The 25,606-nt window shown below is 48.9% G+C and overlaps 1 protein-coding gene across 2 annotated transcripts; it reads left to right on the plus strand.

The window, feature by feature from the left end:
* The first annotated feature begins 492 nt into the window (after positions 1–492).
* CMBL (carboxymethylenebutenolidase homolog) lies at positions 493–25,073 on the plus strand. Of its 2 annotated transcripts, none has more exons than XM_004017085.5 (6): positions 493–678; positions 13,077–13,310; positions 16,586–16,693; positions 20,306–20,448; positions 23,368–23,459; positions 24,330–25,073. In XM_004017085.5, exons 2-6 carry the CDS (start codon positions 13,096–13,098, stop codon positions 24,507–24,509), a joined length of 738 nt encoding a protein of 245 aa, XP_004017134.1. In that variant the 5' UTR covers positions 493–678; positions 13,077–13,095; the 3' UTR covers positions 24,510–25,073. The 2 variants fall into 2 exon arrangements, with proteins under 2 accessions (XP_004017134.1, XP_004017135.1); XM_004017086.6 differs by lacking the exon at positions 493–678 and adding an exon at positions 4,394–4,556.
* Positions 25,074–25,606: the final 533 nt, after the last annotated feature.

The raw sequence follows: 25,606 nt of genomic DNA on the forward strand, positions 1-25,606 counted from the left end.
CAGAGTCGGACACGACTGAAGCGACTTAGCATGCGTGCATGCCTTGGAGAAGGAAATGGCAACCCACTCCAGTATTCTTGCCTGGAGAATCCCAGGGACAGAGGAGCCTGGTGGGCTGCCGTCTATGGGGTCCAACAGAGTCGGCCACGACTTAAGTGACTTAGCAGCAGCAGCAGCAGGGGGATAGTGAGGGGCAGGGAGATTTGGCGAGCTGCACAGTCTACGGGGTCGCAAAGAGTCAGATATGACTTAGCCACTAAACAACAACAAAGGGGTCACAGGCCTCCAGAACCAGGCACACATGTAAATTTCAGGGGCTCGCGGTCTTTATCCTCTCGGTGGACCTCCCTCCTTCCCTCCTCCCTCCCCGCTCCCCCTCCCACCTCCCCCGTCCCTCCCGCTTCCCTCTACCCTCTCTCCTCCCTCTGGGCCTCCCCGCCCCTCCCCGCCCTCCGACTCCGGCCTTCGCGGAGGCCGGAATCCTGGACGGTCACTGGCTCGCCGGGATCCCGCCGCGCTTCGTCACCGCGTCCACTTCCGTCTCGGCCGAAGGTGCCTCCCCGTTCGGCTGGTCCCCGACTGGCTCCCCTGGGTCCCCCAGGGCTGCGGCGCTGCCCTCTCCTGTCCAGTCCCCTCCTCCTCACGGGGTGGACAGCGGTCTTCAGGCGGCTGGAGGAGGTAAGTGTGCTTTGCTGGCCCGAGGACTGCGCTGCAGGTCGGCGCTGTTCTGACTTGCGTGCGTGCGCGCGCAGGAGGCAAAGGAGGTCTTTGGCAGACGTGCACAGGGAATGAACCTATCCAGTTCACTCTCAACACCTGCTTTCAGCAAAGCAGGACATTGTCCCTTGCAGGACCGCCACCCCGCCATCCTGCTTTGGAGTGTTTTCCTGTATTACACTTTCACTATACATTTTGAAAAGAAAGTTGAACTCATACTCTGCATAAATTTGCAATCTTTTTTTTTTTTTCCCCATGAAACACCATGTCACAATCCTTTCCTGCATGCTACTCTTCGTGACTGAGTTCCTACGGTTGAACATTTTGGTTGTAAAGTTCTTCGTATTAATGTAAAAGTGTGCGGGGGGGGGGGGGGGTTGGGAATGAGCATACCTGGGTCCAGTCGGTTCTCCACACTTTGAAGCATTTATTAACACATGATGGAGAAGGGAGTGACAACCCACTCCAGTATTCTTGCCTCGGAAATCCCATGGACAGAGAGGAGCCTGGCGGGCTACAGTCCATGGGGCTGCAGAGAGTTGGACACGAAGCAACTTAGTGCGATGTTAAGAGAGACTGGGGCTGGTCTAGGAGCATGGCATCCTGGGTGCTGGCTGGGTCCTGCCAGCAGAGACTGTACAGTTCCCGCTGGGCCACGTGTGTCAGGAAGGCCCAGGCCTTGCTGACACTGGGCCCTGTGATTTAGGGCCACTTGCTGATGGGAATGCCACCTGTTGTTTTCAAAACCCATTTAAAGTAAGGTGGTCAGAAGTGAGCCTTGTGGGTATCAGTGGGAATGCCATCTGGGCCTCGCCACAGTCCAAGAAAAGGCCAAAGGCAGGTGTCTGGTTGCCAAGTTCACAGGCCAATCTAGCCTCATCCCATCTTGTTTTCTAATTAATGTTCTCAAGACTGTGTGCTCTCTGGAAAACACAGCCCAGACTGTGTGCATGTCAGTAGCAAGGTGGTATCCATGTCGCCCACCGGTCTCCTCTGTCCAAGGGATTCTCCAGGCAAGAATACGGGAGTGGGTTGCCATTCCCTTCTCCAGGATCTTCCAGACCCAGGGATCGAACTCGGGTCTTCTGCATTCCTGGCTGATTCTTTACTGTTTGAGCCACCAGGGAAAGACATGATTACTGAAAAACAAAAATAACTGGAGGAGTTGATGTTCACAGGACCATCTCTAAGGGTAGAGACTGAAGATCGATTGCCCTGCAAATTCCAATGTTGGCCCTTAGAGGAAGCCCCCCAGCCTTTCCCGGCAGCCACCTTCGCGGTCCTGTAACATTCCTCAGTGTTGCTTTCAGTGTCTTTGCAGGGATCTCCATCTCTAAATCGCCGAGGCTGCTGGCACTTTATTCCTTGACTTCTTTGCTAGTTGCATTTCCCTCAATGCCCATTTGCTTCACTCATTGAGATCTGCTTCTCTGTCTCTGTTAGAGAATCTTCATTGCTTGGGAAGTGTGACTCCCGAGTTATTTAAATCCTTGGGAGGATGAAAGCAGAGACCAGCTTTACCACCCATTTCTCTCGCCTTCTGCCCTCCAGTGAGAAAAGGAGAGTGTTCAGTTACACAGTTAAGGGTACTTTTCTGCGAAAGGCAAAATCATGACTCTAATACAAACATGAGCATGTGCTAAAGATTCTGTTTTATTCATTAAAGAGGGAACTAGGCAGGTGTTATCATTGCTTCAAAAGAAGAAGTCAAGAGGCACACATTCGTATGGAGTAAAAGGATGCCTCCGGAAGGTGCATCTTAGGGGCAGAGGGAGGACACAGCAGCCCCTTGAACTCTGCAGATGGAACACACCCCAGGGATCTCCGTGGGTCTGCTACTGCTGCTGTCGAGTCAGTCATGTCTGACTCTGCGACCTCATAGACGGCAGCCCACCAGGCTCCTCCGTCCCTGGGATTCTCCAGGGAAGAACATTGGAGCAGGTTGCCATTTCCTCCTCCAATGCATGAAAGTGAAAAGTGAAAGTGCAGTTGCTCAGTCTTGTCTGACTCTTTGCCACCCCATGGACTGCAGCCCACCAGGCCCCTCTGCCCATGGGATTCTCCTCCGTCCATGGGACTCAGTCCATGGCAAGAGTACTGGAGTGGGTTGCCGTTGCCTTCTCCCTCTGTGGGTCTAGACTTGTAATTTGGTGGAGACATTTGCTGTGTGAAGGAGGACTGGAGGGTGTTAAAGAAAAAATTAATCATTCGTGATGCTTGTTAAAAAACGGTAAGGTAGAGTTATTCAGGACCATTGTGATAGCTGTAGGGACCAGTCCAGCAGGATTTTGCAGTAGGAGAGAGGCAAGGGGCTTTAACTCCAAATGTCAGGAAAAGTGGGAATTTCTAGCCAGGGAGCAGAGTAGGAGTCAGTGGATGAAAATAAGGGGATTCCGGCTTAAGCTGACGTAACAGGATTCTTGCAGAAAATGAGCCAGGGTGAGCAGACATCCCCTGGGGGGTGGTGGAGGAGGAGGAACCGAGTCAGATATGGAGAGTAGGGGCTGAACCGACTTAGCCCGGAGTCTTACTAACACTGCACAAAGCCCAAAGTCAGAGCCTGGCTGAGAAGAGAGTTCAGAGGGTCCTGACTGGAGTCAGATCAAGGACAGCATCTTTGTTGAGGGATGAGAAAACCGGTCTGTAGAAGGTGGCTCTTGCAGTCACTCACAGTTGTGTGGGGTCTTGCATGGATGTGGTGGGTGGATCGCGGTCTTCACTGCAGCATTATGGGTGGCCTTGCCAAAAAAATTGTGCCCCTTGAGGTCTCCCCTGCTGGGGTCTGTCCTGGCCACCCCTGGTGTCATACAGAGGACTCTGACTTCTGGAGGCGTCCGTGGTGAAGACCACAGGTCTGATCTCGGCGTGGCTGGCACATGTGGCTTAGCCCACCTGCCATGATCCAGAAAAGCCCTTCTCGGTACATTTTAAGAGGCCCCCACCATAGGTGTCAGCCCACAGTCTGATCCCCTTACAGGAGGAAACCTTATCACTCACCATGACCTTGTCATGTCATTGAAGGAACTCTGTTTCAGTGGGAAAGTACCCGTTGACTATAGCACATCCTCTGAGCTGTGTGGTTCCAGGCCTGTTCACTGTATTTGAGCTCTTCTGCAGCTCTGTGAATGTTGGGGATTGCTGATAGGTTTGTAAATTCTGTCCTGTCTGGTGATAAACTAATTGGCTTCCTCCCCTATGATCGAAAAATCTGTTTGGTCTCCACGTACAGTTCATATCAAGATCACTCTCCTGGGGAGACATCTGTGCCCTTTCCTTTTCCCCTTAGGCCCAGTTACAACATCTGCTTTATTTCCTCTTATTACACGAATAATACACAAGCCTTAACATGAAGTCATTTTGATAACTCTTCAGGAGTCAGAATAGTTTTCCTTTGTTTCCTGAAAGTTATGTTGTAACAAGTGTGTACTTGAGGGGTAGGGTGAGGGAAGGGCCCAAATCCTAAAGTGTCTGTGCAGAAAATTTATGTCTAGTACAGTCAGTCGAGCGTCAAGGGCACGTTTCCCAAGGTTCTTGCCCGCAGAGAAACTGTCTGCCCTGCCCGCCGTGGCCTTGGGCTGGGGCACACAGGCTGGGCTGGGCTGCTGTGCCACGTGAAGGCTCTGGCAGGAGTCCAGCCTTCGTGTGTGGCATGGCCAAGCCTGCCCTGGCCACCAGCCCTTTCTGCGGGAGAAAGACCTTTCGGGATCAGCCCAGAGAACGGCTCTCTTGGCTGTAAACATTCCCTTCAGAAAGTGGATAGCAGTGGAAAGTCAAGGAAAAAGATTCTGATTCGAGGTTGCTGCTTTTCTGCTGTCTTGCCTCCTCATTGGACCGCCCAGGTAAGAAATTAGCCGGAGGAATTGCTTTTCAAGAAATCGCGTGCAGTGGCGCATGAAATTCACGGCTATTGATTGCTCTGACTTCTCTTACTAATTATTGTTCTATAACGTTGTTTACGGAAGCAAAGCCGTGAAAGATACAGTCAGATTTTTCTACGATCCAGTGGCCCACTCTGTTTGTATTTTTTCTGGTTTCCAGAGCTCTGCTTAGCAGGCAGTCTTGTTGTTGTTTTTAGCCCGACTCTTTGCAGCCCTGTGGACTGTAACTCGCCAGCTCTGTCCATGGGATTTCCCAGGCAAGAATACTGGCGTGGACTGTCTTTCCTTTCTCCAGGGGGTCTTCTCGACCCAGGGATCAAACCCGAGTCTCCTGCATTGGCAGGTGGATTCTTTCCTACTGAACCACCAGGGAGGTCGTCAAATGACTAACTCTTAATTTCTCTTTCCTTAAAATGTATTTATTGCTAGTTATGAACATTTAGAATCTGGTAGAAAGTACAGGGTAGCATGTAACAGCCACCTATAGTTATATGACACAGATTTAAGATATGAATATTTTGTCCTATGTACTTGAAACCAAAACTTAAAGAAAACAACAACAATTTTATTTATTTATTTGATTTTGGCTGTGCTGGGTCTTCGTTGCTGAACAGGATTTTCTCTAGGTGCCGTGAGTGCGGGCTACTCTCTAGTTGCACTGGGAGGGCTTCTCACTTTGATGGCTTCTTGTTGCGGAGCGCAGGCTGGAGAGTGCTCAGGTTTCAGTAGTTGCAGTCCGTGGGCTCAGAAGTTGCAGTCCATGGGCTCAGAAGTTGCAGTCCATGGGCTCAGAAGTTGCAGTCCCTGGGCTCAGAGGTTGCGGTCTGTGGGCTCAGAGGTTGCAGTCCGTGGGCTCAGAGGTTGCGGTCCCTGGGCTCAGAGGTTGCGGTCCCTGGGCTCAGAGGTTGCAGTCCCTGGGCTCAGAAGTTGCAGAAGTTGCAGTCCCTGGGCTCAGAAGTTGCAGTCCGTGGGCTCAGAAGTTGTAGGCCGTGGGCTCAGAGGTTGTAGGCCGTGGGCTCTCCAGCACAGGCTTAGTTGTTCTGGTGCATGGGCTTTGTTGCCTCACTGCATGTGGGATCTTCCTGGATCAAGGATTGAACCTGTGTCTCCTGCATTTGCAGGCAGATTGGTCACCCCTGAGCCACCAGGGAAGCCCCAAATCAAAGCTTTTTAAGGAATTAAGATGTAGCAAATACAGTTAAAACCAACAGTCTCCGTCCCTTACCTCCTGCCAATAACCACTGTGTGATGTGTGGTGTGTTTTATTGCCACATGTTACACTTTTCCTACAGTGTATTTGTTAATGGAGTATTATTATTTGGAGGTCTTAGTGTTTATTTAGCATCAAAAAGCCATTGTCTTTTTATAAAACATGAGGTTTCGAGAGTGAACATTTTGGTACATATGTATGGAGTTTGTTTACTGAACTTGCAGTGTCGTTTATAAGAATGGATTAGCTTCCTGCAGCTGCTGTAACAAATCACCACAAACTGGGTGATTTAAGACAACAGAAGCTTCCTCTCTCGTTGTCTGGAGGCCGGAAATCTGAAGTGAAGACGTTGGCAGGGCCATGCTCTTCCCGACACCTGTAAAGGAGGGTTTTTCCTTGTCTCTCTTCTGGCTTCTGGTGGTGGCTGCAGTCTTTGGCATCCTTGGCGTGTAGATGCCTCGCTCCAGCCTCTGCCTGTGTTGTCCCGTGACTGTATCTGTACCCAAATTCATTTCTCTTCTAAGGACACCAGTCATTAATTATATTAACACCCACCCTCCTCCAGGATGTTGTTGTTCGGTCTCTCAGTTGTGTCTGACATTTTATGACCCCATGGACTGCAACATTCCAGGCTTCCCTGTCCTTCACTATCTCCTGGAGTTGGCTCAAACTCATGTCCGTTGAGTCGGTGATGCCATCCAACCATCTCATCTCCTGTCGTCCCTTTCTCTTCCTGCCGTCAATCTTTCCCATCATCAGGGTCTTTTCCAATGAGTTGACTTTTCCCATCAGGTGGCCAAAGTATTGGAGCTTCAGCTTCAGTATCAGTCCTTCCAATGCATATTCAGGGTTGATTTCCTTTAGAATTAACTTCCTTGCTGTCCAAGGGACTCTCAGGAGTCTTCTCCAGCACCACGATTCTAAAGCATCACTTCTCTGGTGCTCAGCCTTCTTTATGGTCCAGCTCTCATCTCCGTACATGACTACTGGAAACACCATAGCTTTGACTATATGGACCTTTGTTGGCAAAGTAATGTCTCTGCTTTTTAATACGCTGTCTAAGTTGGTCATAGCTTTTGTTCCAAGGAGCAAGCGTCTTTTAATTTCATGGTTGCAGTCGCCATCTGCAGTGATTTTGGAGCCCAAGAAAATAAAGTCTGTCACTGTTTCCATTTTTCCTCATCTATTTGCCATGAAGTGATGGGACCAGATGCCATGATCTTGATTTTTTGAATGTTGAGTTTTAAGTCAGCTTTTCCACTCTCCTCTTTCACCTTCATCAAGAGGTTCCTTAGTTCCTCTTCTTAACCTGGTTACCTCTGCAAAGACCTTATTTCCAAATAAGGCCACTTTCATAGGTTCTGTGCGTTCAGACTTGAACAGTATCTTTGGAGGGGAACATGATTTAACCCATGACAGTGAGTAAATGACACTGTATCCCATTCTCCTCCTGATGGTCCTTAGGTTGCTTGCATAGGTTGCTTGAAATTGTTGCTACATCTTGATGGCAAGAACAGTCTTCCACATTCTCTGTGGGTGTGTGTGGTGAGCACATACAAACATATGCATGAATTTCTCCAAGGAATACACCCAGTGGGGGATTCTGGGCTGCAGGGTGTGTTCATTGTTGCCTTTGCTGACCTGCTTCCCAGAGTGTGTAGCAGTTTTTACTCCCTTCCTCCTCGCTCCATGGGCATCATCTCTTGGTGCTGAAAGACTTATTGCTGATCTGCAAGAGGTAAAATGGTATGTTGTTTTGTTCTTAGTATAATTTCCTTAAATACCATTGAGGTTAAGTATATTTTCATATATGTTTACGGACCATTCAGGTATATCCTGTTGTGAATTGCCTATTCATATCTTTGGAGCATTTTCTATTGGAGTTGTCTTTTTCTTGTTAATTTCTAACAATGCCTCATGTATTTTATCTGGATCCAACAGCCTCTACTTTGAAAAGAGTAACTTCATTTAGTCTGTATCTTGTTTTCCTCACTTTTTTTTTTATGGAATCTTTTATCTTACAGTGTTTAAAATTTTAATGAGAGTTTGAAAGCTTTTTGTTGTGGAACATCTAAAGGGTGTGTGAAAGTCCAGAGACTAGTACAACAGACACTCCTGAACCCCTCACTTCCAGCACAGTCAGAACTTGGACACTCTCTGCCACCTTCATGGCCTACTGGGAGAGCCCCAGACTTCTGGTCATTTTATTAGTATGTGTGTTAGCATGTTGCTGTAAAAGATAGGACTCATTAAAACCAAAACTATTGCTGATATAATACTATTCCTCTTTGCCTTCCCTCACCACCACCCCCCCATTAAAATGATTCTCAATATCACCAAATACCCAGTCCATCGATTTTCTCCAATCTTTTTCAAGTGTGTATTTACTTATTTGGCTGTGCCGGGTCTTAGCTGCAGCATGCAAACTCTTAGTTGCAGCATGCGGGATCCAGTTTCCTGATCAAGGGATTGAACCCAGGCCTCCTGCATTGGGACTTCGGAGTCTTAGCCACTGGACCACCAAGGAAGTCCCCTCAGTTTTCTCATAAGTGTTTTTTAGACTTGGTTACATCGGCACCTTCTTGCACTTAGAACAGTAGACAGCACTTCAGCACTTCCCATGAAACCACCAGCAAAAAACAGAATTACAAAAGACGTGGCTCTAAATAGACCACGAGAAGGACACTTGTTCACAGCATGCGAGCTGAAACAGGAAGTGAGAGCACAGCCTTGTTCAGCCTTGGCTGGGCATGCGCGTCTCGGTGGCTCAGATTTTTCGCACCTCTACACAGACCTGCAGATGACGCAAAAGCCCTGCAAGTATTGATTTTGGCCTTCTGAGTAAATGTAGTAAGTAGGCAAGTTCATGAATGTAGAATCTGCAGGTCATGAGGTTCGACTGTGTGTGCTGATCACTCTCAAATGCATATCTTCAGCTTGGCCCCCGGCCCTGAGCTCGCGTGTTGTCATCCAACTGTCCCACTCAGGGCGTCTCAGAGCCATTTCAAACTCTCACGCCCCAGACTGAAGTCCTGGTCTCAAACCTGCTCTGTCTCACCCTCCCCTTCTCGTTGAGACCTTCTGTCCTTTCCCAGTTGCTCAAGCAAAAGACCTAGTCACCCCTGACTCTTTTCGGTCAAGTACCCTACCCATGCCATCTGTCAACAAAACCAATTGGCTGCACTTGAAAAATCTACTCAGCCCCTGACTTTTCTCCCTCTTTTCTCCATTGCCCCTCTTGCAGAAATAATTTGGCTTTTCCTCCATATGAGATGGGAGCTATTGGAGGATCCTGGGAAGTGGAATATCCCCCACCACCCTCCCTGATCTTTCTGTTCCAGTTACACTCTTCCTTGTTGTTCTTCACAAACTGAAAGAAAGGGGACGTCCTGGGTGGCTCAGTGGTAAAGAATCCACCAGCCGATGCAGGAGACAGGTTCGATCCGTGATCCGGAGACATCCCACATACCACAGAGCAACTAAGCCCGTGTGGCACAACTATTGGGTCTGTGCTCTAGAGCCCAGAAGCCACAACTGCCGAGCCCACGTGCGATGACTCCTGAAGCCCACATGTCCTGGAGCCTGTGGTCCACAAGAGAAGCCGTGCAGTGAGAAGTCTGCACACTGCAAGTAAAGGAAAGCCCGTGAGGCAATGGAGACCCAGCTTGGGCAAACACACACACACACACACACACACATACACACTGAAAGCAAGCCAAACTTGTGTACCGATCACCTAGGTTCAGTAAGTGTTTGCAGTTTGCCATAACTGCTTTACGCGTCTATATGTGTCTTGCATGTCTGTTTGATGAATGATTTGAGGGTAAACTTAAGATGTTGATACTTCATGCCCACTTGAACATACATCTTCTAAAACTAAGAATGTTCTCCTGCATAACTATCAGTTCAGTCCAGTCCAGTTCAGTTGCTCAATTGTGTCCGACTCTGCGACCCCATGAATTGCAGCACGCCAGGCCTCCCTGTCCATCACCAACTCCCGGAGTTCACTCAGATTCACATCCATCGAGTCAGTGATGCCATCCAGCCATCTCATCCTCTGTCGTCCCCTTCTCCTCCTGCCCCCAATCCCTCCCAGCATCAGAGTCTTTTCCAATGAGTCAACTCTTCGCATGAGGTGGCCAAAGGACTGGAGTTTCAGCTTTAGCATCATTCCTTCCAAAGAAATCCCAGGGCTGATCTCCTTCAGAATGGACTGGTTGGATCTCCTTGCAGTCCAAGGGACTCTCAAGAGTCTTCTCCAACATCACAGTTCAAAAGCATCAATTCTTCGGCGCTCAGCCTTCTTTACAGTCCAATTCTCACATCCATACATGACTACTGGAAAAACCATAGCCTTGACTAGACGGACCTTAGTCGGCAAAGTAACGTCTCTGCTTTTTAATATACTATCTAGGTTGGTCATAACTTTTCTTCCAAGGAGTAAGCGTCTTTTAATTTCATGGCTACAAGCACCATCTGCAGTGATTTTGGAGCCCAAAAACATAAAGTCTGACACTGTTTCCACTGTTTCCCCATCTATTTCCCATGAAGTGATGGGACTGGATGCCATGATCTTCGTTTTCTGAATGTTGAGCTTTAGGCCAACTTTTTCACTCTCCTCTTTCACTCTCATCAAGAGGCTTTTTAGTTCCTCTTAACTTTCTGCCTAAGGGTGGTGTCATCTGCATATCTGAGGTTATTGATATTTCTCCTGGCAATCTTGATTCCAGCTTGTGGTTCTTCCAGTCCAGCGTTTCTCATGATGTACTCTGCATATAAGTTAAATAAGCAGGGTGACAATATACAGCCTTGATGTACTCCTACTATCACACCGTAGAAATTTAATATTAATTCATAATATCAACTATCATCCATATCCATTTCCTCGATTATTCCCCAAATGTCTCTTATAGCTGTTCTTTTAAAAATCATTTTATTTATTTCATTTATTTATATTTTTATTTATTTTTTACTTATTTATTATTATTTTTCTCTATTTTATTTATTTTTGCTGGGTCTTCGTTGCTGCTCAGGCTTTTCTCTAGCTGTGGAGAGTGGCGGTTACTCTTTGTGACAATGTGCAGGCTTCTCATTGCAGTGGCTTCCCTGGCGTGGAGCACAGGCCTAGGGGACGTGGGCTTCAAGAGTCGAGGTGCACGGGCTCAGTAGCTGGGGCTCCCTGGCTCTGGAGCGCAGGCTCTGTTGTGACACACGGGCTTAGTTGCACCGAGCCATGTGGGGTCATCCTGGATCAGGGATTGAACCCACGTCTTCTGCATGGGCAGGTGGACTCTTTACCAGAGTTACCAGGGAAACGCTATAACTGTTCATAATTTGGAACCAGGATGTAGTCAAGATTCACACAGTGCATTTGGTTTTCTTTCTGTTTAATCTCTTAATCTCCTGCTGCCTCGTCCTTTATTTTTTCTTTTCCATTGATTTCTGAAGTTAGGAATGTTTCCCTCTCTCGTATTCTGTGTATCTGTCAGTTTTTTTCTGTTTCCAAATTTAATAGCATGAGGTTATTCGTACTTAATATCTATGAGTTTTAAGAGGAAACATATGTAATTTTTTCATTCCTTGTGCGATTATGTTGTTGCTCTGTGTCTTTATCATTCTGTCCTTTTTACTGATCTGGTTTCCTGGAGATATACCTATTTTATAATTCTTCAAAAAAAACTCAGATTTTAATCATTTTCTGTTTTCTCCATTGTTTATTTTCATCTCATTATTTTCTTCTTTGGGGTTTATTCTGTTTTTTCCCCCCTCACTTTTTTTGTTTTTTTTTTTTGTTTTTTTTTTTAAGCTGAGCTTTAAAGGATCTTAATTCCCTGACCAGGGATTGAACCCAGGGCCCCTGCAGTGGAAGCTTGGAGTCCTAACCACTGGACTACCAGGGAAGTCCCTTCTCTCACTTCATGAATTGGATTCCTAGCTTATTTCTGTTCTTTTCTTTTGTCAATTACGTACACTTGAAGAGCATCAGAGAATGCCATCCTCAAATATGGCACTTGGGCATATTGATTATTTTGAGCTGAAGGCAATTGAGAAACAGCAGATGAAAAAAGAGTTGTTTTTCACTCCCACTTTCTACTTTTCTGCCTAAAATTAGGCCATGACTACCCCCTCCCCCGCTCCCCCGCAATGAGAGGAGCAACTGTTATCACCAGAGATGAAGAGCTGTCACTGAGACGAGTCTGCATTAACAAAGTGGGCTCAAAGATCCTTTTCTTTTTATCAATTCCCCATGTCTTTCCTGGTCACATCTCCACAATTTATCACCCTTTGTTAAAATGGTATATAAGCCACGTGTCTGCTTCTTGGGCTTTCACTTCTTTTCTGCAAAGCCCCTGTGTACTCATTAAAAATATTAATAACATGTATGCTCTCTCTCCTGTTAATCTGCCATTTTTTAAAAAGGAACTTTCACTGAAGTATGATATATTCACTCCTTTTAAGTGAACAGTTTGCTTGATGCTGAAGTATTGAACTAGGTAGCCACCACCAAAACCAAGGTACAGAGCATGTCCATCATCCCAGTAAGCTCCCTGTCCTTTTGCAGCCAGTCTTCTTCCACTCCCAGCCTCTGGCAATAGTGGTTTAATTTCTTTCTCTATTATTTTACCTTCCCTGGAATGTCACAGGGGCTTCCCTAGTGGCTCAGCGGTAAGGAATCTGTCTGCCAATGTTGGAGGTGCGGGTTCAGTCTCTGGATCAGGAAGATCCTTTGGAGTAGGGGCTGGGTACCTGCCCCAGTATTCTTGCCTGGGAAATCTTTCCTATGGACAGAGGAGCCTGGTGTGCTGCAGTTCATGGGGTCGGGTTGCAGAGTCGTACATGACTGAGCATGCCTGCACATACTCTTGTACTTCTCATGTTTGTAATGGGAGTGGATTCTGATCAGCCTTCATCTTATTACTCAGAACTAGAAGTGATCATTGACTTCTTGCCTGAATACACTTCCCCAGTGGCTCAGTGGTAAAGAATCTGCCTGCCAGTGCAGGAGATGTGGGTTCGATCCCTGGGTCAGGAGGGTCCCCTGAAGAAGGAAATGGCAACCCACTCCAGAATTCTTGCCTGGAGAATGCCACGAACAGAGGAGCCTGGCAGGCTGTAGTCCATGGGGTGGCAAAGAGTCAGACACAGCTGAGCAACTAAACAACATCATAGTTAAAATTAATTTTCCCTGTGCTCTTGATTTTAGTTTACTTGTTGTTTGTAAGCTTTGTCTTTGCACCACTCAGAGTATAATGCCTGTTCTCTCTCTGTAGCCCGAGTTGAGTATCTCCAATGGCTAACGAAGCTCATCCTTGTCCTTGTGACATTGGCCACAGAATAGAATATGGAGGGCTGGGGCATGAAGTTCAAGTGGAGCACATCAAGGCTTATCTCACCAAATCCCCTGTGGACGCTGGCAAAGCTGTGGTTGTCATTCAGGATATATTTGGCTGGCAGTTGCCCAACACCAGATATATGGCTGACATGATTGCAGGAAATGGATACACGTATGTATGAAATTCTGTGTGTGGGTTTTTTTTTTTTTTTTGGCTTAAATTCGTGTAAATTTCTGTATTTTGTTTCCTTCAAAGGAAACAAAACCAAAAAACCGTGACTGTGTTGTGACGTACATTATCTATTTTCTTATCTCACTGAAAAGAAAAAAGGAAGTGAAGTCACTCAGTTGTGTCCGACTCTTTGTGACCCTATGGACTGTAGCCTACCAGGCTCCTCCATCCATGGAATTTTCCAGGCAAGAGTACTGGAGTGGGTTGCCATTTCCTTCTCCAAGGGGATCTTTCCAACCCAGGGATCGAACCTGGGTCTCCTGCACTGCAGGCAGATGCTTTACTGTCTGAGCCACCAGGGAAACCCTTAAAATGGAGAATGTCATATGATAGCCAATATCCAATGCAAGCCAACTGCTCCCAACTCAATCTCTTGCCTTCAGATCCTTTGGTTGGCTGGCCGTGTAGACCTGCCGAGTGCTGAGAGAGTTATTTCCCCATGTGGGGCCCCACACAGACACTAGTGCAGGACAGCTGGGACAGAAGTCAGCAACTCTGAAATGGACCCATTACTTGGCTCCTGAAGCATCTCCACCGGGGTCAGCTTTCACACACAGGGCGCCCATGGTTATCCTGGTCTAAACACAAACTGTCATGTCAGAGTGAGATCTCCCTCACCTCCTGAAGGTCATCTCTTGGTCATGTTGTGTGGGCATGACCACCTTTGGTGAATGCTGTCATCTGTTTGCTCCTCACCACCCTGGTGTTGGTAGTAGCTTCAGGAAAGCTTCCCTGATAGCTCAATTGGCAAAGAATCTGCCTGCAATTTAGGAGACCCTGGTTCAGTTCCTGGGTTGGGAAGATCCGCTGGAGAAGGGATAGGCTCCCCACTAGAGTATTCTTGGGCTTCCCTGGTGGCTCAGCTGGTAAAGAATCCACCTGCAATGCAGGAGACCTGGGTTCAATCCCTGGGTTGGGAAGATCCCCTGGAGAAGGAAAAGGCTACCCGCACCATATTCTGGCCTGGAGAATTCCATGGGCTTTATAGTCCTTGGGGTTGCAAAGAGTCGGACACGACTGAGCGACTTTCACTTTCTTTTCAATAAAGCTTGGAGGAGAGAGGGGAGAGACCCTTCCTCTGTCCAGCTTCGCTAAGCGGAACGCCCAGCAAGCCCCGAGTGTGGTGCGCTGGATTCCCTTTTCTCAAAAAGAGGAGCTGCAAAGCAAAGGCAGCGCCTGCCTCGTTCTCCTACAAGGAGAACCCATTTAAAGAGTGCACGCCCACTGACGAGTGATGTGGATTTACTGTTGACCAGAGAGAGGGTCTTCATTTGACTTTTCCCGTTTTCGAGCCCTCAGGTTTCTTTTTGAAGATGTGTGCTTAGCCACTCGGTCGTGTCCGACTCTTTGCGACCCCATGAACTGTAACCTTCCGTGCTCCTCTGTCCAGGCAAGAATACTGGAGTGGGTTGCCATGCCTTCCTCCAGGGGATCTTCCCAACCCTAACCCAGATCTCCCGCATTGCAGGCGGATTCCTTACCAGCTGAGCCACCAGGGAAGCCTCTTGGAGATGAGGCAGCTTAACTCTCCAGGGGCTACCCCAGTATAAAAACAACAGCCAATCCTGGTTGCCTTCTGGCTCGGCCAGACCGTGGGCTAGGGTGGGTCCTGGGCAATTCTCCTTCATCCTCCCAACAACTCTGCCGAGGTAGGGCTGTTGCAGTTCTCATTTTGCTGGTCAGGAAACTGGGGCGTGAAGGCAGAAGTCTCGGGGGCCCTAGGTCACCTGCTGTGACCAGGCGGCTGGATAGGATGGAGGTTTCTATTGTCTCAGTTCCGTTCAGTGCAGTCTTCAGTCATGTCTGACTCTGCAACCCCATGGACAGCAGCATGCCAGCCTCCCTGTCCAGCACCAACTCCCGGAGCATGCTCAAACTCATGTCCATCGAGTCGGTGATGCCATCCAACCATCTCATCCTCTGTTGTCCCCTTCTTCTCCTGCCCTCAGTCTTTCCCAGCATCAGGGTCTTTTCCACTGAGTCAGTTTTTCGCATCAGGTGGCCAAAAGCATTGGAGTTTCAGCTTCAGCATTAGTCCTTCCAATGAGTATTCAGGACTGATTTCCTTTAGGATGGACTGGTTCAGGTGGGTCCATTAGCTTGGGACAGAACATAAAAATTGGGTAAAGATGCCTGTGACTTATAAAGTCCCTTCATACTTGTCTATTTTCCCTTCAGAATAGTCTTCTGAGGTTGGGTGGTGCTTGGCGCCATCTCTGTCAGATCAAGAAAAAGAGGCTGAAAGTGATTAAGTGATTTGTTAAGGTTCCAGGGGGGCGTCCCTGGTGGTTCAGTGGTAAAGAGTCTACCTGCCGATATAGGAGATGAGGGTTCGATCCCTGGGTTGGGAAGATCCCCTGGAGGAGGAAATGGCAACCCACTCCAGTATTCTTGCCTGGGAAGTCCCATGGACAGAGGAGCCTGGCGGGTTAAGTCCATGGGGTCGCCAAAAGGCAAAAAGTTGGACATGACTTCGTGACAACATAAGGTTTCAGGGCAGAACGGGGCAGTCTTGGGACCTGAACTTAGATTCTCCTGACCCGATTTCAGTGTTCTTCCTCCCACCACCACCCCCCGCCCCCGCAAGAGGAGGAGCTGTGTTCCTCTGTCCATGGCCGTGACCTTTACTTTAGGATCTGGGTCTCTGGCTGGAGCCACGTTGCCCAGTCCCTGGGCTGATGCTCATGGAAGGACCTGACGTGGACCCCACAAGCCATCTTGTCCACTCCTCAGCCCTTATAGAGCCTGCCCAAACCAGACCCTCCAGGCAGGAGATTGTGCCCCATTGGCCTCTTGGGCAGAGGCTGAGAAATTGCTTGGTCATGGTGACTGGACCGCTCAGAGATGTGCCCGCTGGCCCGAGGCTAACTCAAAAGGCCTGCTGAGAGGTGTGGCTCCCCAGGGGTAGGTGCCACCCAGAACCTTTGTCCCAGGTGTTACACCTCGTGGGCATTGTGCTGAGGCAGGCGTTTTGGAGGGGTGGGGCTCTGAACAGGCTGCTGGCGGCCGTGCACCTTGGGTTGTGAAATCCAAGATGCTCTGGCCTGGGGCCAGCTGGCCCGTTTGCCATGATTACAGTCCGCCTGGTGGCCACTGCTTTTTCTTTTCGCGTGGTCCAGAACCTCCTCCAGCACGGTAGGTTTCGTAAGGAAGGTAAACAGAGCCCGAGCCCCAGCAGCTCCGACACTAAGACGGGTGGCTCTCCTATTTTACAGAACCATTGTTCCAGACTTCTTTGTCGGGCAGGAGCCATGGGATCCCTCGGGGGACTGGTCCACCTTCCCGGAGTGGTTGAAGACCAGAAATGCCAGAAAGATTGATAAGTAAGTTAACTAGTGTGTCACCAGCCGGCATGGCGGTCTTGGTAGAGCCCCCAGGGACCCAGGAAGCAAGAGGCTGGAGGGAGGGGCGGGTCTGGCTTCTCCATCACATAGGACCTTAGAGGCTACTGCTCACCGAGTCCTTCCTGAGGCAGGAAGACAAGGTCTATGCGGTGGAGGGGTAGAACCGCACAGGCACCCTACCACCAGCAAGCTCACTTGCTTTGCCTTCTGGGAAATTCTTCATAGCACGGATGCTGAGGGAGCTTTCTTGAAGTCCCTGGGGTCCCCTCTCCCTTGGGCTCTTGGGGGCTATAGATCAACATGCCTTCCTCTTCCTCGGGCTGCAGAACCGCTTGAAACAACAGGCAGAGAAGAGAGACTCGAGAAAGCCTCAGGCCCGTTTCTGCTCAGCGGATTGGAAACAAAGCCTTGAGTGCTGTTCTCCCCCAGCGAGCCTCCCCACCTCCCTGGGGAAACTGCGGGTCTTTAGACCAGACCTGCCAGACCAGGGCTGCTGTCTTGCCAGGGTCCAGGGAACAGTGGGAAGAAAAGTGGGGGACGGGAAATCCCCCAGATTGCAGCCTTTCATTGAATTGGCTCCAGCCAGTTCAGAAGCAAGGACCAGAGTGCTCAGCTGCCCCTCGGATCCCTTCTCTGTCTGGAGGGTGAAGGATGGAGATGGGGGAAGAGGCGGGATGTTCTCCAGGGCCAAGCTCCTCCTGAGTTAGAGACCTGAGTCCCGGGCAAACGACTCCACCAACCCCTAGGCCTCGGCTTCCATCATTGGATTTTGTCCTGCCATGCATGTGAGCCTCGTGTTTGATAAGTTGCCCCCAAGCCCAGGCTGGGGCAATTGCAATAACAAAAGGCTCCCTGCCGGTGGCCACCTGGTCCCCGGACTCTCCGCTCCTCTAGAGCTGACCCCGGGCTGTGGGCCCCTCTGTCCCCTGACCTGGGGGACCCCACGCTGACCCCTGCCCCCAGCCCCCAGGGGCCCGAGAATGGAGCTGGCATCAGACAAAGGTGTGGAGATGGGCATCCCGGGGATACCTTCTGAGCTATGGATCAGCCTTTGCTCAGAGTCAGAAGATACCTCCCCAGCCTATCCGCCGTCCGCTGCAGCTCCTCGGCCCCCCTCCCCACGCTCACTGGGGTTCTGGACACCCTTTCTCTGGGTGCCTGTGCAGAGCAGCCGTGACGCTCTATGGCTCAGGCCAGGGTCTCCCTCGGGTCCCTGCAGGTCCATCAGGCTGGGGAGATGCTGCAGGCTGCCCTGGGAGCTCCCCTCTTGCCAGAGCGTATCAGCAAGAGTAACAGCCTCAGGGTCTCACTGCGGGGGAGACCAGGGCCAGCGGCTCCCTTTGGAATTGCCTCTGGGGTGTGAAGCACCTTGTCTTGCGTCCCATCCTGGGAGATCTCACTGCAGGGCTACGGAGGCCTGGCTCCCTTGCCCCAAGCTGGGGGACCCTCAGAGGTCACCCCAGCTCCAAGCTCCCTGAGGAGCCAGGTGAGGCTTTTGTAGAGACTGTGCCACTCCCCACTTTCTGTCCCCATCCTGCTTTCTCCCTTCCCCAGGGTGGACCCCGAGATCACTGGGGACCCAAGCTCCCACACATTTATCCATTTCCAGGCCTCCCTCCCGGGGGTTCAAGCTGCAAGCTGAAGGAAAACAAAATAAGCAAAGAGTTAAGAGTAAATTAGAAGTCAAAACACAAGAAAACCCAAGAGCCTGGGATGTGACTATGAAATTCAGCTTTGCGTGTGGGGGTGGGCTGGAGAGACTAGTTAGGACATTTTGAGGAAGAGCCCACAGGGCTGCCTCCCGTTTGTGAGTTCAGATCTGGGTGGTCCTTTCTGGCGGGCATCAGAGCAGCCCAGAGGGAACCCTCCACAGGGGATAAGGAGAACTGCACCTTTTCAATCAAAATGAGACATAAAATGCAAGCACTAATTTGGAAAGTAGACCGAAGTCCTCGTGCCTGGTCAAGTCTTTTGTGTGAAAGAAAAGCCATCTTGAACTTACTGCTTAAGCAGTCGTGGGATTTGTTGGCTGACAACTGAAAAGAGGTAGTTTCTGGCTCTGAGCAGAGGTTGATCCGTAGCTCAGAAGGTATCCCCAGGATTCAACCTCCACACCCTTGTCTGATGCTGGCTCCATTCTCGGGCAGCGTTTGCCTCTGGATGACAAGATGGCTGCAGCAGCTCCAGCCTCCTGTTGACTCTTTTCCTAGCAACCCAGCAAAATTCCCATTTTGTCCTGATGGTTATGATTGGGTCACAGGTCCATCCTTGAACCATTTATTGTGGCCAGAGATCACTTATACTCTGACTGGCCAGGCCTGAGTCACATATTACACTCCTGGAACCAAGGCCCCCAAGGTATATGGACCAAGCATGGGGAAGAGAGATTTGTCTAAAGCTAAATCCTGGTATTCCTGGGAAAGTGGGGAATATTCGCAGCAGCAAAAGCAAAAATAGGGTCACTCGAGTCGGTTAAAGAATTTTTACAGAAATGCCCTCTTCCTTCTTGTCCCCTCCAATTAAGGCACTTATTCTTCAGATCAGAGCATTTGAGAAAACCCAAAATGACACAAACAGTGGCTTATTCCATTTCATTTTGCAGAATTACTCAGTTACTGCCCTTCTAACATTGTGAAAACTACTTGCACCCAGAATGGTATGATACAAACGTTTAAGTATGTTCCAAGATATCTTATGATTAAAGGAGAAAAAAAGTGCAAGAGAATTGTTTTCTCTCTCCCGTTCTCTTTTTTATCCTTAATTGCAAACAGACAGCATTTCTTTCTTATCAGAACAAGCAGAACTTTCTGGGCAGGGCTTGCAGCCCTACCTCCATTTTGGCATCTTGCGTCTAAAAAAAAAAAAAGTTGTATGAGTTCCAAATGACCAGTTTGCAAAAGAGCCATTTGTGAGAGGAGGGCCGCTGTCCCGGGTCCCCTCGGGCTTGCCTTGTCTTTGTGGCTTTCCCAACACCGCTGGGCTCCTGGGCACCAGAGGAAAGAGGTGAGGCAGAGTTAGAGTGCTGGGCAGGGAGCACGAAGGTGCCCGGTCAGACAGGGCTGGGGGGCTGCCTCCTGGTTGCGGCTGGGCCCTCCTGGGGAGGAGAGAGAGGAGCTGGAGGTGCTTTCTGGGGCAGGACTTGCATCAGGCCCTCGAGCTGAGCTGCAGTCATTGGCTTTGATTCCAAGGCTGTGGGAGACTGTTGCTCAAACTCGTCCTGTTTGTGCCGCCCTGTCGGGCGGTTGGAAGAGGCTGGGCTTGGCAGGGAGACTTCCCGGGGGATAGGGCACTGGTTACTCATCAGCTGGGCAGGAGGGCAGGGCTCTGAAGGTACGAATCTCAGACCTTCCCAGAACAGCTGCTGACAAAGCCCTGTAACCATTGGCACTTGCTGCCCGGCTCGCTTTCAAGGGGCCACACGATACCTTTTTTTTTTTGGCGGGGAGGGGTGGGGGGTCGTGCTGTGCAACTTGCTGGATCTTAGTTCCCTGACCGGGGATTGAACCTGGGCCCTGGCAGTGGAGGTGCTGAGTCGTAACCACTGAACCACCCAGTTATTCCCCTTGAATGACTTTCCTTTCTGTTTCTTAGAGAGTTCGATGCAGTCTTGAAGTATCTGAAGCAACAGTGTCAGGCCAAGAGAATCGGCGTCGTGGGATTCTGCTGGGGTGGAATTGCTGTTCATCATCTGATGTTGAAATACCCAGAACTCAGGGCAGGGGTGTCCGTCTATGGTAAATCTGCCTTGTGTGTTTTTACACAGTGAAAGCCGGAGTGGGTGTTGAGGGACAATGGCCGCAAGCCGCTTCCCCAGCTGAGGGTCTCGAATGTAACACAAAACCCAATTGTGTAGAGATGTTGTGCTGATCTTCAGGAAACGGTTTTAAGAATCTGAAGCTAGAGGTGGATGTTCTAGCTGACCAGAGGAAACGAGGGCCCGGCAGCGTGCCTTTGGGAAAACCCCCTAGCCCACGGGCTCAATTTTTCACCTAGGATGGAGGGGAGAATGTTTATTTCCACGATAAGGTTAATATCAAACAATATTGTTAGCCACAGCTTTGAAAAGATTTTTTTTCTAAGATATGAATTCTCAACTACTCATACATGTGTGCCCTCCTGCACACACACACACACACACACACACACACACACAGAGGTTTCCCAGGTGGCACTAGTGGTAAAGAATCCGCCTGCCAGTGCAGGAGATGGTTTGACCCCTGGCTTGGGAAGATCCCCTAGAGGAGGGAATGGCAGCCTGCTCCAGTATTCCTGCCTGGAGAGTCCCCATGGACAGAGGAGTCTGGCGGACTCTTTAGTCCACGGTGTCGCAAACAGCTGGACACGGCTGAGCAGCTGAACACCCGCACATGAAGAAAGGGGAAACCCACCCTAAAATGTAAATAGCAACATAAACATTTCATCCAGACAGACCAAAGGTATCACAGCAGTGACATAAGAACGTTGTTATCTGTGTCAGTCAGTTCAGTCTCAGTCCTGACTCTTTGTGACCCCATGAACCACAGCATGCCAGGCCTCGCTGTCCATCACCACCTCCCGGAGTCCACCCAAACCCATGTCCATCGAGTCGGTGATGCCATCCAACCATCTCATCCTCTGTCATCCCCTTCTCCTCCTGCCCTCAATCTTTCCCAGCATCAGGGTCTTTTCACATGAGCCAGCTGTTCGCATCAGGTGGCCAAAGTATTGGAGTTTCAGCTTCAACATCTATGTACAGAAACATTAAGTTAGGATGTGAAACGTTTGATTTTGGCTTTTTTTCATAGTCGAATATTCCATAGTTATGCTAGAGATTCTTATTTAGCTTAATGGTTCCTTACTGTGGTATTTTCACTTACTTTCGGCATTTAAAAAGCCCTTTACCTGTTAATTTACACTAAAGTGTTAGTAAAGTTGCTGCTGTGCGCAATGGGGCTGGTCACCCAGGCGCTCCGGTGTGGACTGCTCGCCGACGCCCCCTCGTGGTCGCTGCTGAGAAGTGCCGACTGCGGAGCCTAGCTGGTCTTAGAGCCCTGGGGTCTCAAACGGCGGTCCAGCCACCCAACCTGGCCTTAACAAGATAGTGCAGAAAGCATGGCCCTCTTTCCCATGGCTCTTCTAGAGAAGAATTGCAGCTAAAGGGAGGCTCTCCGGGTTACCTAACTTTGCTACAGAAAATGGGGAAATTTTATCTCCTCCCTCCCTAATCAGGATTCCCCATGACCACCCTTGAGTCAGGCTTCTCTGTGAGTCCTGTTTGCCTAGGTCCCGACCTTGGGCTCTGTCCTTGGCAAGAGTCCTCCACCCTCGATACGTGATCAAACTCCTCATGTCCACCCTCGATGTCTTGTCACCCTGGCCTGCCTCCAGCAAGGAGAAAGTGTTAGTTGCTCAGTCCTGTCCGACTCTTTGTGACCCCAAGGACTCTCCGTGGATTGTACCTCTGTCCATGGGATTCTCCAGGCCAGAATACTGGAGTGGGTAGCCTTTCCCTTCTCCACGGGATGTTCCCGAGCCAGGGATCGGACCCGGGTCTCCGGCACTGTAGGCAGATTCTTTACTGTCTATGCCACCAGAGAAGCCCTGTCTCCAGGGAAGGCTTTGTCAAATGCTATCTGGCCAGCATCCCCTTTCCGCTTGGTCCCTTTGTGACTTTCCATCCACCAGTCCTCACTCTGCTTTATTGTCAGTAAATCCTTCTTGTCCTTACAGTGTGGTTGAGCCTGGTCTCCCTCCGCCGCTGCAAATTCTCATTGAATAAAACATCCATATCGTGTTTAATAGGTGCCAAAATAATCTTTTCTTAAAGCTCCTCTTGAGCTTCCCTGATAGCTCAGCTGATAAAGAATCCACCTGCAATGTGTGAGGCCCTGGTTTGATCCCTGGGTCAGGAAGAGCCCCTGAAGAAGAGAAAGGCTACCTACTCCAGTATTCCGGCCTGGAGAATTCCATGGACTGTATAGTTCATAGGGTTGCAAAGTCGGACATGACTGAGTGACTTTCACTTAGAACTTCTTATTTCAAAATATCAATGGATGGCAAAACTTTTACAGATTTTCCTATAGGACTGAGCACACCCACAGTTGTCTGAATCCATGAGGATTTTGACTAAATGATCTCTAAATTTCTAAAGGCACCTTTAGAAGGATAAAAGCCAATTATTGTAAGTGACCTGCTAGGACCCTGCGCTGTCCCCGGGGACTTCATACGCTTGGTCTTATTTGAGCACAAATACCCCGTTGAACACTGAAGTCAGAACCTCGGGGCTTGAGTAGACTGTGAGAAACTTCCAGAACAGCCCTGGCCAGATGGTCCAGGTTAGAAAGTTATCAGTTCTTGGTAAATGAAGGCACAGCCCGGGAGGGAGCATTTTTCAGGCTGCTCAGCCGCATCTTTACCAGCCAGGCAGCCGGCAAGGTCTACAGTCATCATTTAATGGCCCGATTCCTGGTGAGTGAGGTGGAGAGAAGGGAGAGCTGACTCAGCAGCCTTCTCTTTGAGCCCAGTTGTATGGGCCAGGCCTCTTCCGTGGAACTGCTAAAAAAGAAGAGAGAGAAAACCCCCAAAGCACATGTCTTCCTTTGGAAAATCAAGCTCGCGTCATTTTCTGTGGCTCGCGTACGGGAATCACACCCTTGTGTCTGCCCCTTCTCCAGGCATCATCAAAGACGCTGAAGACGTGTACAGTCTGAAGAATCCCACGCTGTTCATCTTTGCTGAAAACGATGCTGTGATTCCTCTCGAGCAGGTAAGCTGGCATCTTGTTTAAGAGGATGACTTGACATTTCGGGGAAGATATCCCAAAGGATTTGTGTGTTGCTCCAGATAGTTTTCAACATTGAAATTTTAAAAGTGGGTTTTCTTTTGGGGGGTATTGTAGAGAGAGAGCGAGCTGGCATGGAGGCTCCTGGTAAGCAGGCCCTGCCTCCCTGTGCCCCGTGTGTAACCCACCAATTACCATAAGTTCTCTGTCCTTGAAGACATGGTTTTGTTAAATCCAGTATGTTGATAAGGAAAAGGCAGAAGGGAACTGTGGTTCAAAGCAGTTGTTTGGAAATTACTGTAGTTATTCATAACCCTTGTTGTTGTTCAGTCACCAAGTCGTGTCTCTTTGGGACCCCATGGACTGCAGCACGCCAGGCCTCCCTGTCCATCACCATCTCCTGGTCTTTGCCCAAGTTATATCTATTGAATTGGTGATGCCATCCAAATACAATACATCATATTACAACCAATGCATTATATTAATGTTGAATATACATTTCAAACAACTTATATTTGAATCTATTGAAGTACAGATTGAATCCACTGAATATTGAATCCACTGAATCTATTGTCAAATAGATTGAAGTATATTTTGAGTAATATGTGAATATATTAATATAACTTCAAAATAATGGATGTATCATTCTTATCAACATACCGCTCTGAATTCTGTCCTTTGCGAGAGGTTAGGATGGTGTCAGTTATAAAATTAAAAGTGAAAGCTTCATTCTAGCTCTGGCGCTTAAAGCACGGATGTTAAAGCTCTGTGATGAGCATTCAGGGAAGGAGTGGAGACTGGAACATATTGCTGGAGGGGTAATATCCTATCTTCATGACGTCTTTTTCCAACCAGGTCTCTTTGCTGACTCAGAAGCTGAAAGAGCACTGCAAAGTGGAATATCAAATTAAAACGTTTTCCGGGCAGACGCATGGCTTTGTGCATCGCAAGAGAGAAGACTGTTCGCCTGAAGACAAGCCGTACATTGACGAGGCGAGGAGGAACTTACTCGAGTGGCTGAACAAGTACGTGTAGCCACGGGCAAGGGCAAACTTTCTACAAGTAGCTCTCATTCGGAAATGTGCTTTGACATGTTTAGATCATTTTACTTTCACTTTACAGAAAATAAATCAAGGAGTCCTGAAATTCATCGTGTCATTTGAAACACAAATTCAGAAGGAAAAGTTAATGTATGAAATACTTTTATCTTTAACATATGCCCAAAATAAGATTTTTAACAACCAGGGCAATACCTGAAGAATTTGGGCGATAGAGTAATATCCTATTAGCAAAAAATCCTAGAGGTCCCCAAGGAACACGTGACTACTCAGGTATGGCCTTCTTGGCTTGAATTGAGCACAATCTCTAGAACAATTAAATTAGCGAAAGCATGAAATGTAAACTCAGGTAGAGCAAAAGCCCACCGTCATTGTACTTTAATCTCTGTCTTTACAGGAATGAATTTGTCATGATCATATACATATTGAGATTAAAGTAGGGTTCCATTGAACTAATTATATAAAGCTTATAACCTTGATTTTTTGGGTTTTTGAATCTGTGGCTTTTTCTAAAATCTAATAAACAGTGGATGAGAGTTGCCATCTGGCTGTCTCATGGTTTTTCAAACACGGCCATTTTTGGGCCCCTGGGGTTGGAGCTGCATCAAAAACTGCTCCTGTATTCAACCAGGAGGCTGGCGGTGTCAGAGGTGAAGCTTCAGTGTTTACATTGAAATTCATTAAAATGAAATCAAAGCTCAGGGATTTCCCTGGTGGTCCAGAGGTTAAGAATTCACCTCTTCACACAGAGGGGTGTGGGTTCAATCCCTGGTTGGGGAGCTGAGATTCCCACATGCCTTGTGGCCCCCAAACCAGAACATAAAACAGAAGCAATATGGTAACACATTTAATAAAGGGCTTTAAAAAATGATTCTCATTAAAAAAATATCAAAGCCAAGCCCTGGCTCCTCAAGAGCCGCCTCCCGAGTCAAGCCTCGGTAGCCGCGGGTGGGCACAGCTTCTGAGTTTCTGCATCTGTGGCTTTTCCTGCATGCCATGGCCGCACCCTGCTGATGCCATGAGACCTGCAGCCGGTCTTCTTGGCTGCAACTTGGAGACTCTCCACCCAGCCGG

This window comes from Ovis aries, chromosome 16 (genome assembly GCF_016772045.2).
Source record: "Ovis aries strain OAR_USU_Benz2616 breed Rambouillet chromosome 16, ARS-UI_Ramb_v3.0, whole genome shotgun sequence".
Taxonomy (NCBI): Eukaryota; Metazoa; Chordata; class Mammalia; order Artiodactyla; family Bovidae; genus Ovis; species Ovis aries.

What these genes read in the sequence shown, in the direction of transcription:
- CMBL (XM_004017085.5), top strand. Translation starts at nt 13,096, where the DNA reads ATGGCTAACGAAGCTCATCCTTGTCCTTGTGACATTGGCCACAGAATA. An exon ending in AATGCCAGAAAGATTGATAA is followed by an intron (nt 16,694 to 20,305) that starts GTAAGTTAACTA and finishes TCTGTTTCTTAG; the next exon opens with AGAGTTCGATGCAGTCTTGA. An exon ending in GGCAGGGGTGTCCGTCTATG is followed by an intron (nt 20,449 to 23,367) that starts GTAAATCTGCCT and finishes CCCCTTCTCCAG; the next exon opens with GCATCATCAAAGACGCTGAA.